The sequence below is a fragment of the Cetorhinus maximus genome, chromosome 19, assembly GCF_964194155.1.
Source record: "Cetorhinus maximus chromosome 19, sCetMax3.hap1.1, whole genome shotgun sequence".
In the NCBI taxonomy this organism is placed as follows: Eukaryota; Metazoa; Chordata; class Chondrichthyes; order Lamniformes; family Cetorhinidae; genus Cetorhinus; species Cetorhinus maximus.
The window spans coordinates 93462834-93475730 of record NC_135897.1 but is presented as its reverse complement, the minus strand read 5'-3'; the positions used below and the strand labels follow the sequence as shown (position 1 = coordinate 93475730).

At 46.9% G+C, this 12897-nt stretch overlaps 1 protein-coding gene across 1 annotated transcript in view; it reads left to right on the top strand.

Annotated features, from left to right (window-relative positions):
- Positions 1-12897, top strand: part of cldn11a (claudin 11a) — a 32883-nt gene that overhangs the window by 18184 nt on the left and 1802 nt on the right. Inside the window, exon 2 of the mRNA XM_078564593.1 lies at positions 11279-11443. Within this exon, the coding sequence (XP_078420719.1) occupies positions 11279-11443 (165 nt within the window). The remainder of the gene's footprint in view (positions 1-11278; positions 11444-12897) is intronic.

Genomic DNA, 12897 nt, shown 5'->3' with positions numbered 1-12897 from the left:
CAGCCCCTACTTTTGTCCATGCAGGCTGCAAAAACCTCGAACCTGTTGGACAATTGCAAGGGCTGAAGCTCCTCCACTTCTACCTTCTCGATCCCCATCCTTGCCTCATTAGCAGTCAGACCCTCATGTTCCTGACCATGGACCAAATCAGACAACCCTATCCTAAGTAGTGGGACTGTCTCCTGGAACAAAGTGTCCAGGTAACTTCCCTGCTCCCTGATATGTCACAGTGTCCGCAGCTCAAACTCCAGCTCAATGACTCTGAGTCGAAGTTCCTCCAGCCACAAACACTTGCTACAGACATGTTTGCCTTGGATCACACGGGGGTCCATGAGCTCCCACATTCTGCAGCCGCCACACAGCACCTGTTAATTCTTTTACTGATTAAATATTAATTAATACCTCTAGTCCTGCCTGTGGTTATATACTTATTATTTCAATTAATGCTCTACTTACCTGAATTAAAACTCCCCAGTTAAGATGAATAGTTCACTCGATTGATTCCAGGGGTGAGGGTGGGGGTGCGGGGGAGTTATTCCATGAGGATTGGTTGGACTGGCTGAGACTGTATCTATTAGAGTTCAGAAGAATGAGGGGTGAGCTTATTGAAAAACATAAGAAGGGGCTTCACAGGGTGTTTGCTGAAAGGATGTTTCCCCTTGCTAGGGAGACTAGAACTAGGAGATGCAGTTAAAAAATAAGGGATCCCCCATTTAAGACAGAGATGAGGGGAATTTTTTTTCTGTCAGATAGTCATGTGTCTGTGGAGCTCTCTTCCCCAGAGAGTGGTGGGGGCAGGGTCATTGAATATTTTTAAGGCAAAGGTCAATAGATTCTTGACTAACAAGGGAAACACAGGTGATCAGGCATAGGCAGGATAGTGATGTTGAGGTCACAAGATGATCTGTCATGACCGGTTCTCCTGTGACATCACACTTTGATTTTACTCAGAACGTGGTCAATCCTTTTTTTTTGTAAAAATATACTTTATTCATAAAATATCTTCAATCACATTCAAAACCATTTCAAAAACAACATTACAAGGGTACAATCCAGGTTAAACTTTTACAAAATGTATCACCAGGTGCATCAGTACAAACAATATTACAATCATTTACAGCCTTTCATTTTGATCTGTACAGCCCGAGGGGCTCTAAACAGTTCCCAGTCTCTCGGTGCGCTGTGGTAGAACGGTCTTAGACAGCGACCCTTCCCCATTGCGCCTTTGCGGCAGCTGCCCCAAGCTTTAGTGCGTCCCTCAGCACGTAGTCCTGGAGCCACGGACTGGACTGAACTCAATAGCTCTTTTAGGTGCTGCTTTCTGTCTCCGGGTCCTTCTCTCTCCCACTCTTTTAGGTGTTCCTGTCTGACTACAGGTCCTTCTCCAGTTCAAAAAACACCCATTAACCATTACTCCATTTCCTGTCACTCAGCCAATTTCATATCATGTTGCTACTGCCTCTTTTATTCCATGAGCTATAACTTTACCTACAAGTCTGTGGTGCAGCACTTTATCATATGCCTTTTGGAAGTCTATGTACGCAATCAACAGCATTACCCTCATCAACCTTCTCTGTTGCCGTATCAAAACATTCCGGCAAGTTAGTTAAACACAATTTGCCCTTAGTAAATCTGTGCTGGCTTTCATTAATTAACCCACATATGTCCAAGTGCCTACCGATACCCACTCTCAAAACTGACTGTCTAAAAACTGGAGTTTTCTGAAAACCAGACATTTTTAGAATGCACCTGTTAGGAAATAGATATAGTTTAAGTAAATTATACTTGTATTTGTGGGTGTTAGGAATGAATTTTAGTTTTAAAGTTTAAGTTTGATTTGTATTTCTGTATCTGTGTTAAGAAAGGTCAAATGGAGTTTTTGTTTCACTTTAAAAGGCTGTTTGCATTTCTAATGAGACATTTACGACCCTTATAAAGTGAAAGTAAACACACAATAGTAGGAAGAATAGTGCTGTTGCCTAGCAATGGGGGGGCAGATAGGCAGGTTCTTCCCACAGACACACGCACAGAAGAGAGACAGCAGTTTCTTTTAGAAGCTGTTTGAGTTCAGTTGGTTTGAAGGTAGCTATGAAGCAGAAGCAGCCTAAGAGGGGACAGATAGCAAGTCCCAAGCTAAGAAAAACCCCAAAACTCCAGGGGAGTGGAAGAAGAAAAAGTCCAAGGAAGACTTTCTAGTTAAAGGAAGGACAGGAACCTGGGAAAAGGTCCTGTTAAGTGAAGTTAAGAGTGAGGGGCAGAGATAAAGGCTCCAAGCTTCAGGTTTAGAGTGAGAACAGCTTGCAAGAAGCAAGAAGGTTCAAAGAGACAACTGAAGGTCTGTAACTCTTTGCTATGGACATGTGAAGCAGTGGTGTACTGTTAAGGCTGAGTTGGTGAGAGAGAGTGCATGAAAGACAGCTTGAGTGCATGTGGTGACCCAGGGGAGAGGAACATCAGAGGGAGAGTTTGAAACCCTGGAGGTGAACCCTTGCGGAGGGTGTCTGAGAGAAAGCATTAGTTTGGGAGAGGATTCCAAGGTGAGGTCCTGGAGATTGCTGATTGGAAACCCTCGTGTGAAGGACAGAATTTAGTGAGACTGGTTGGCTCACAATGTGACAAGCATCTGTGGAGGGGGGGGGAGCAGAGTTGAGGAGAGATCTATAGCATCTGTTTGATGTGTCATCTGTCACTTGGTTTCAGAGTGTGGTGTGTCTGACCACAGGGTGCCATAGGTTTACATGGACTGTGTACTTACTGTCAACATTAGAGTATAGGATAGCTTTTGTAACTTGCATTTTCCTTACAAATCTGTATACATTTGTAAAGTTATAGCTGTGGATGAAAGTATTGTAATATAGTTCATCTTTTCTTGTTGAATAAATGTTTTATTATTTTGTTAAAAGTTCATCAGCTGACTCCTGTGACTCTGTTCAATAGCTACTCTCCATGTATCTAAACAAACAAAGAATAAAAGTTAGGATCTATCAAGCTGGGTTCCACTCTGGGATCCGACTTATCCAGAGCTAACCTCAGCTTGGATCATAACAGTGCCATACATCATTTTAAAAATTCACTCAATTAACTTACCTGGACTATTCGGCTAGGTGCTGCAGGCACCAGACCCGTTATCTGTTTTGCTCCTTGTGCACCAGTCTATTTCCATGCTCCAAGCAACCCTTCACCCCACTCAACTCAGGCTGGCCCGAACTGCACACTGCCCAAAGCACACCCATCCTAAAATCCAGCAAAATCCAAAACCCAACATGGCATCGGTCCTGTGGCTGTCAGTTTTGAGAGAGTATACCTGTATTCATTTTGTCATGAATTATCCATCTGCAAGGTGCTGACTGGCCTGTAATTGCTGGGCTTATCTTTACACCCTTTTCTGAACAAGAACGTAATACATGCAATTCTTCAGTCCTATGGCCCCACCCGAGTCTAAGGAAGTCTGGAAAATTATGGCCAGTGCCTTCGCAATTTCCACTCTCGCTTCCCTCACTATCCTTGGATGCATCCCGACAGGTCCTGATTCCTTATTCACTCTGAAGCACAGACAGACTATCCAATACCTCCTCCTTATCAATTTTAAGCCTTCAAGTGTCTGAATTACCTCTTTGTTCACCATAACCTGTGCAGCAACTTGTTCTTTGGTAAAAATAGATGCAAAGTATTCATTTAATACCTCAACCATGCCCTCTGCCTCCAGGTGTAAATCCTATTTTTGGTCCCTAATTTTCCCCACTCCTCCTTTAGTTACCTTTTTACTATTTATTTGCCAATAGAAGACTTTTGGATTCCTTTTTCATTAGCTGCCAGTCTCTTTCCATACTCTCCCTTTGCTTCTCTTTTATGTTTTTTTTAATTCCACCTTGTGAAGTATAAACATCAGAAAATTCCTGGGGCCAGGGTCTGTAGGATGGCGGCGTTTCCATGCCTGCTGTCCGAGGAGACGGCAGAGAACACATCCTTGTCGATACTGCCTGCTCTGCAGTCATTTAATCCTCCAACAAGCGTTAATTGGTTGGAGGTGAGCGCTCCACCCCCCACTCAGAAGGAAGACATGCCTTAGAGAGCTGCAGTGGCTCTCTAGTCCCTGCAGTGGACACGACTGTCCCCACAGCCCAAGCAGTCCCCAGAGCCTAAGTCCTGAGATTCCAGGACCAGGTAAGTTTTGAGGGTCTCAGGGCAGGGAGAGGAGGTGGGGCCCAAGGGGGTGGGCAGAGAAGGGTGGGTGTGTTGGCGAAGATGCCAGGGAGGGACAGAGGACTTGCAGGGGCTGGACATTCTGGGGGGCAGGGGGGGGGCTGGTGATGGGGGGGCAGGGGGGGCGGTGGTGGGGGGCAGGGGGGGTGGTGGTGGGGGGGCAGGGGGGTGGTGGTGGTGGTGGGGGGCAGGGGGGGTGGTGGTGGTGGGGTCAGGGGGGGTGGTGGTGGTGGGGGGCAGGGGGGGTGGTGGTGGTGGGGGGGCAGGGGGGGTGGTGGTGGGGGGGCAGGGGGGGTAATGGTGGGGGGGCAGGGGGGGTGATGGTGGGGGTGCAGGGGGGTGGGGGTGGTGGGGGGGCAGGGGGGTGGGGGTGGTGGGGGGGCAGGGGGGGTGGTGGGGGTGGGGGTGCGGGGGGTAGAGTCTTGTGGGGAGGTGGCAGTGTTATGGTATTTTTACTGAACTAGTGACCTAGGGTAACGTCGGGGGACCCCCTGGGTTTGAATCCCACCACAGCAGATGGTGCTATCTGAATTCAATTTAAAAAACCTGGAGTAAGGGTGGGCAGGCCAGCCTAGGCCTCAACATCATTGCGGAGAGGTTGGGGTGGACAGGAGTCCTGTGGGAAGGCCATCCAATAAATTTTAGTCACCCCACACCCCACCTTCTGCCACATACAAACCCATCGTCAGGGGAACATAAAATTCCTCCCAAGGTGGCCTAGTGGTAATGTCACAGACTCATAATCCTAAACCCCAGGCTAATGCTTTGGGGGCCTGGTGCGTTTTGTTGAAATAGTAACATGGGATCCTTTAGATCTAGAGGGCCAGGGTTTGTGGGGTGAGATGGGGGGAGGGGGAGGGGGTTAGGGGTACGGCGAGCAGGGCCTTGGTTTAACATCACACCTGAAAGACCTGACAGTGCAGCATTCCCTCAGTACTGAACTGGGAGTGTCAGTCTGGATTATGGGCTCAAATCATTTAAGTAGGAATTGAACCCACGTCTTTCTGACTCACTGGACCATGACTCACCAGGTGCCTGTCGCTCTCTGACTTCTATTATTTTTGCAACTAAAAACGCAATGCTTTTCACAAGCCACATGCCCTATTGCTGCTTTCAACAAACCTCCCCAACCACAATTCTGTCAAAATAAAATAATGACTCACGACCCTTTTGATTCGTTGCAGTTGCCAGTTATTCCAAGGGTTGTGTCTATGGTTCAAGGTAATGATGGCACCATGTGAGTGAGGATTGCGGCTCAATTCAATGTTTTTGCAGCTGCTGCTGTTTAATCCGTGAAAGTCTGGTAACAGCTGGTTTGTGTAACCTACAAACGGAGGAAATGAGGCCAGCAGAAGCAGCTTAAAGGGACAATACCTTGGCAAAAAAAAAGCATATTCAGCAAATCTTTTCATTTGTTCCTTGTTTGCTTGCTTGCAAGTAAACAATTATGCTATTGTGACGTTAGGTTATTGGCATGACAGGTGAAAATGCTCGACAATCCTCCCCCTCCAACAAGAGAAATAATTTGGCAAACACAATGTCCCTTTAAACATGACCATTGTATCAGCTGTCAGTCCAATCGAGGCAGGGACAATGTGAAGATCAGGTTTCCTTTAGTAATGTCACTGGTTTTATAATCACACTGTGTGGCTAAAACATCTTCCCCATCTGTCCATCTGGCTGCCTTTCGCTGTCTCTCTCTTTCTTGTTTATTTGATGCTCTGAATCTTTCTTTTTCTCTCTCCTGGTCTCTATATCCCTTTCTTTTTCTCCCTCCTTCCCTCTTGCTATCTCTCTGTCCTATTCTTTGTCCCTCTTTACGACAGTAGATTGTTTCTCTAGCCTGCTGTTTCTATATCTCTATTTTTTTCACTTTCTCTCTCTCTACTTTTCATTCTTTCTCTCCCTGTCATTCTATCTTTGTTTTCTCTCTGTCGCTTTTCCTCTCTCTCTGCCTCTCTTTCTGTCTTTCTCTGCCTGTTTCTGTTTTCATCTTTTCCACTTCTCTAATTCCTTTCTCTGTCTTTTTCTTTTGGTCTCTCTCTCTGCCCCTCTCTTCCTTCGTCTCTCTCTCTCTCTCTCTCTTTGCCAACATTATAACAAAAGCATTCCATTGCCTTTAAAGTGCATTGGAACGTCCTAAGATGATAATGAAAGGTAAGAAACACATTTGTTTTGCTTCCTGCTCTTTCCAGAACCTTCCCAGCAGAATTCTCTTTGCTGATGTTGAATATTTTCAAACTTGACCATGATGTTCCTCTTACTGAGAATGGACAAAGCTGAAAAAGAAAGGCCAGTCCTACCCACACATCCCACCCCAAACCCCCCTGCACCCCCCTGCATCCCTCTGCCTGCCCAGCTTTAAGCTCGGTGTTTTGTTGAGGGCCAGCCTCAATTATTTTCTTTAATTATCTTGACACTAATCTTTTCCTCCCACACATGGAATTGGGTTGGGGGTGAGGGGATGGGGAATGGGATTTTGAGGGATGGGGGATGGGGGATGGGGGAATGGGGGTTGGGGGATGGGGGCATGGGGGTTGGGGGATGGGGGTTGGGGAATGGGGAATGGGGGTTGGGGAATGGGGGTTGGGGGATGGGGGATGGGCGTTGGGAGATGGGGGATGGGGCTACAAAACCCAGCCTTGTGTTCCTACCTTCCTTTGTCTTGTCCATTCCAGCCCCGAGCCCCCACCTGCTCTCTCCTCCTCCCCCTCCCGCCCCGTCCCCTACCCCCTCCCCCTCCCGCCCCCTCCCGCTCCCGCCCCATTCCCTCCCCCCTCCCCCTCCCGCCCCATCCCCCACCCCCTCCCCTTCCCTCTCCCGCCCCCCACTCCCTCCCCCTCCCGCCCCCCCACCCCCTCCCCTTCCCTCTCCCGCCCCCCACCCCCTCCCGCCCCGTCCGCCGCCCCGTCCCCCACCCCCTCCCGCCCCGTCCCCCACCCCCTCCCCCTCCCGCCCCGTCCGCCGCCCCGTCCCCCTCCCCCTCCCGCCCCGTCCCCCACCCCCTCCCCCTCCCGCTCCGTCCCCCACCCCCTCCCGCCCCATCCCCCACCCCCTCCCGCCCCGTCCCCCAGTGATACCCACTGTCCCAGAGAGTGAAAGGACAGTGGGTGGCCCACTATGTAATTATATTTCACCACATTTCTATATTTCCTAAGTTCTGTTGAAGAGTCATTCGGACTCGAAACGTTAACCATGTTCCTCTCCGCAGATGCTGTCAGACCTGCTGAGTTTTTCCAGCTATTTTTGTTTTTGATTCCATTCCTGTGTTTGTTCCATTCCAGCCTCCTTCCATCTATCCTCATCCCATTGTATGAGCATCAGTTGCTAGTCCCTTCTCCTTCATATGCTTATTTTGTTTCCTCTATAGCCTGCATTATTCAACACCACTACTCCATGTGCTGCAGAAAAGATTAATCAGAAATTGTTCTCACTGGAGAAGTGAAGGTTGAGAGGAGCTTGACAGAAGTGTTTAAAATCATGATCGGTTTGGATAGAGTAGACAGGGAGAAACTGTTCCATTGACAGATGGATCAAGAACCAGAGTGCACAGATCAAAGGTGATTGGCAAAAGAATCAACAACAGCATAAGGAGAAACTGTTTTACACAGTGAGTGGGTAGGAACTAGAATGCAGTGCCTGACAGTGTGGTGGAGGAAGATTATATCATGGCTTTCAAAAAGGGAATTGGATTATAACAAATAAGAACATTTTTGCAGGGCTACAGGTAAAGGCAGGGTAGTGTGACTCATAGAGAAGCTCTTACAGAGAGTTAGCAGGGACACCACAAGCCAAATGGCCTCCTTCTGTGCCATATCTATGATTCATTTAATTGTTGCAAAGTTTGACATTCTCACCACACTCTTGGTAAAGACTTTTCTTCTGAATTCCCTATTTGATTCCTTTGTGACTATCTTTATATTGATGGCCTCAAGTTTTGTTCTTCTCCATTGTGGAAGCACTCGCTCTCTCTCTCTCTCTCTGTGTACTCTTATCAGAATTTTGAAGATCTCGTTTAGGCCACCCCTCAGCGTTCTCTTTTTAAGAGAAAAGAGACCTGTTCATCCTTTCATGATAGGTATAACCTCACAGTTCTGGTATCATTGTTACAAATTTCGTTTGCACCTTCTTCAATGCCTCTATATCCTTTTTATAGTATGGAGACCAGAGCTGCACTCAGTACTCTCAGTGTGGTCTAACCAAGGTTCAATACAAGTTTAGCATAATTTCCCTATTTTCAATTCCATCTTCTAGAGATAAACCCGAGTGCTTGGTTAGTTTCTTTAATGGTCTTATTAACCTGTCTGATATTATGAAAAGGCATGTCTGGCCCACTATAAAGCACAAACCTGTTGATCCAAAGTTCTTTCAATACCTCAGCCTCTTTCCAATTCGGCTTTGAAGCTCCTCCCACGACCTCTCCCTCAATATAAATGACAAGTCTGTGATATATATACCACACAATCACAAGCAACGTTTTAAACCCTGGAACTTCCATAGTCACATCCTGTTTCTGCCCAATGATCTAACAGGAAGTGTGCTGGAACTGAATGAATCAGACAATCCTGGGATTTCCTTTCCTGGCCTCAAATGGCTTTCCTCTGTACACACAGGGCAAGACTGACAATCCTCAAACACTTACATCAAAAAGAGTTAAACAGCAGTCAGTCCCTGGCAGGTGAAGCACTGGGTTTTAGCTCACAGGATTGCAGAATTGTTACAGTGCAGAAGGAGGCCATTCGGCCCATCATGTCTGCACCAGCTCTCCAAATGAGCAATTCACCTAATGACATTCTCCTGCCTTCTCCACATAACCCTGCACATTGTTTCTTTTCAAATAATCATCTAATTCCCTCTTGAATGCCTCAATTGAACCTACCTCCACCAAGCTGATCAATGGTCAGGCTGGCTGGAAGAACCCAGCTGTACAAATGCTTAGTAGTTTGAGGGATGAATTTCATCTCTTTCCCTGTACTTTGCTCATCTTTTATAATGAATGTACTGATATTTTCTGGGGTCCAGAGCCACAACCAGTGGTTAAGCTCCCTTGCAACCCCACTTACTACCATAGCCTAGTAACGATTATTCTTGTCTGAGCTGGGATTGTCAGGCCATGTAAGATTAGGCTATTTTTGCATGGAGAGGTAACACACTCAAATCCAATCTCTTTCTCAACCAATACTTTCATTTTCCAGTGAAAAACACTGAGTAAAGAACATACGAAAACCCAAATTAGGAGCAGGAAAAGTCCCTTTGAGCCTGCTCCACCTTTGAATAAGATCATTGCTGACCTGATCGTGGCCTCAAAGCCACTATCCTGTCTACCCCCGATACCCTTTGATTCCCTTGTTAGTCAAGAATCTATCTATCTCTGCCTTAAGAATATTCAATGCCCCTGGCTCTACCATTCCCTGGGGAGGATGGGTATGATGGTGATGGTATGAGAGGACTGAAGGAATGGGATAGGTATGGCATGAGAGGGATGTCATTCGAAGGATGGAGTGGCATGGGTTGGGGATTTAAAGAAGTACAATTATAACAAAGATACTAATTTCACTGCAAAGATTTTGTGGGTCTCTGCTAGTTTTCCAGTAAAAGCTATTGGTTGAGTGGAAACCCAGGATATATTATTTATCCAAATGCACAGACGCTTACTGCACTGGAAGCTGCGGGGAAAGAGGGCAGCGGGGGTGACATCTAACATCAGGAGCAACACACAGCACCATTGCACCACGCAGCACCCCCACCCACCTCACCATCCCCCACCCTTCCCCTCCACCATCAACCCCTGAACTTACCATAACTTTGAATCTGGCCTGTTTTGCCTCCTTCACCCAACCATTGTTGGCTGCACATTCAGCCACCAAGGCCCTTTGCTCCCTCTTTAAACCCTTCTGCTTCTCTACTTCCCTCACTTTCTGACCCTTTTGAAAAACGTTTCAGGGCCAAGCAAGAAGCTGTTGTGAGAACCCAACTTGCTCAACGATGTCCCTTTAGAGAAGAACGCCCGTCATCCTTATCTCAATTAGGAATATATGTGTCTCCAGGTCCACATCAATATGATGGGCCCTTAACTACTCTCTGAATGCCCAACAACAAACAGAGATGGATGCAGAACCTAGATTTTAAAAGGAAAGCAAATAAATAATTGAAAAAGAAAAATCTATAAGAGTAAAAGGCCTGGAAAGCTCATGGGAATGGGATTAATGGCAAATTAAAAGCATGGAATGACGTAGCACAGAAGGAGACCATTCAACACATCATGCCTGTGCTGGCTCCTTGAAAGTGCTTCCCCAATTAGTCCTGCTCCCCTGTTCTTTCCCGATAGCTCATCAAATTTCTCTTTTCAAGAATAAAGCCAATTTCCTTCAGAAATTACCATTGTATCCGCTTCCATCGCCCTTTCAATCATTGCATTCTCCAGATCTTAACAACTCGCTACATAAAAAAATTCTCCTCACTGCCCTCATGAATATTTTGCCAATCACCCATGATTTTTGGGTACCGTTCCTCCTAACAGTGGAAACAATTTCTCCCTATTTTCTCTCTTAAAAGCCTTCATAATTTTGAACATTTCTGTTAATTTTTTTCTTAACCTTCTCTGCTCTGAGGAGAACAATCCTAGCTTCTCCAGTCCCTCTAGGCCCACATCTCTAGAGCCATTCTAGTAAATCTCTTCTGCACCCTCTCCAAGGCCTTGACATCCATCTGAAAGTGTGGAGCTCAGAATTGGACACAATACTCCAGATGAGCCATAACCAGTGATTTATAAAGATGTAATATAACATCCCTTTTTGTACCCTATGTCAGAAATCCCATTTACTTTTTTTAACATCACATTTTCCTGCAGCTTTTCAGAGAACTGGATCAGGCTGAATTTTGGTACAGTAAAATTTTATGATTCCCTAATTCTATCCCTTACATTCTTATTTGCCATTAAGAATAAATTCAGCTTCGTCAACCTCTCTTCAAATCATCAGCAGCCTAAAATAGTCATCTCTGTTTTTCTCAAATCAATGATCTCCACTACTTCTGAAACGGGCAGTTAAATAATGGCTTCTTTTTCCTCTCGCAGCCTACCTGCAGACCAGCCGAGCCCTGATGATCACAGCCTCCATCCTGGGATTGCCGGCAACTCTCCTCATACTCACAGCATTACCGTGCATGCGCCTTGGAACCGAAAACCATTCTTCCAAGCACAGGCGATCCTTGCTGGGTGCCATTCTCCACATTTTGTTAGGTAAGTAACGGATCACCAGACAGTCAGTGCACTTGGTTACCAAGCGTGAGGATACAAACCATCACTCAGTAGACGGTGATGGTGCTAACCCTCTCACACCCCAATTATTTCTGGTTAATGGACAAGCCTTGTCTTATCCAAGGGAGGAAGGGAACAGAAGGGTTGAGTTGCTCTTTGTGGCTAAACTCGCAGTTATGATCTGTTGGAATTTTCATTGGAAAAGAAGATGGTTGTAAAATGGATAGCTGGTTCACTAAAGTTGAGTGTCACCTACCGGCAAAGACCCGCCACCCCACCCTCCAACATCACCACTCACAGTCACCCCATGATCTCAGTGAGAAAGAGGCTGAGTTTCAGTGTGAGTTAATAGCCAACGCCCAATTTCTCTGAAATCTGGATTTGAATCCAGAGCAGAATGAAAGGGTGAAGACCCAATTCTCTGTAGCTCCCTCATGAAATCGATGAGGAGCACTCTCAGTCCAATTCCATGCAGCCGGCAGCCCAGGACATAAAACTGTCATTCACAGCCTCACTCAGAAAGACCTGGGGCAGAAATCAGGATTGGCCTTGATTCAGGGAGAAGTGTCCTAATCCCATACTCTAACAAGCCGTCTCTTACATGTATCTTCCCTCTGGTGAGAGATGCTGGTACCTTGTCTGCCAATGGTTAGGGAGCAATGCTTCCCATATACTCTCCTGGGTGTGACCCCATTTTAATGCCTCAGACTTTGTGAGACCCCAGTGTGAGAGGTGAGAGCTTTTGAGCAGGGGGGATGGAGGGAGGGGTGGATGGGGGGAGTAGGCTTTGGGGGTTGAGTGCGGGGAGGGGTTGGGCTTTAGTGACCATGGGGGTGGGGGAGCAAAAGTTCAGCATTGATGAGAAGGCACGCATTTTACACAAAAGAACACTCCTACCTTTGTACAGGTTTTTTTATAGCAGCGATTGAGCCTCAGAGCATAGTCCATTAGGCCACGCCCACCAGCAACACAACACAGGGATTTAAGAGTTGCCCTCACCGCTGTCAGTTGGAGCTCCACAGCAGCCACTTCTGACTGAGTTTGCGACCCCAAAATCTCACCTCATGACCCCACCAAGTGCCATGACTGACAGCTGGGAAGCCCTGGGTTAGAGGTGCTTTAGACTTTGGCATGAGATGGGTTTTCCCTTTAATCGGTCCCCATTTGACTAACACTGGCCAGGATATTTCAGATGGTGGGGTTTCTCGTCCTGGCAGCTGAAGGGTCGGCAGGGAACACCTCCCCGCCAACACTACCGGCCCCACAGCCATTTCACACTCGAATGAGCATTAACTTGGGGAGCACTAATGAGGAGGCGATGGTGTAGTAGTATTGTTGCTGGACTAGTAATCCAGAGACCCAGAGTAATGCTCTGGGGGCCCAGGTTTGAATCCCGCCATGGCAGATGGCGGAATTCGAATTCAATAAGAATCTAG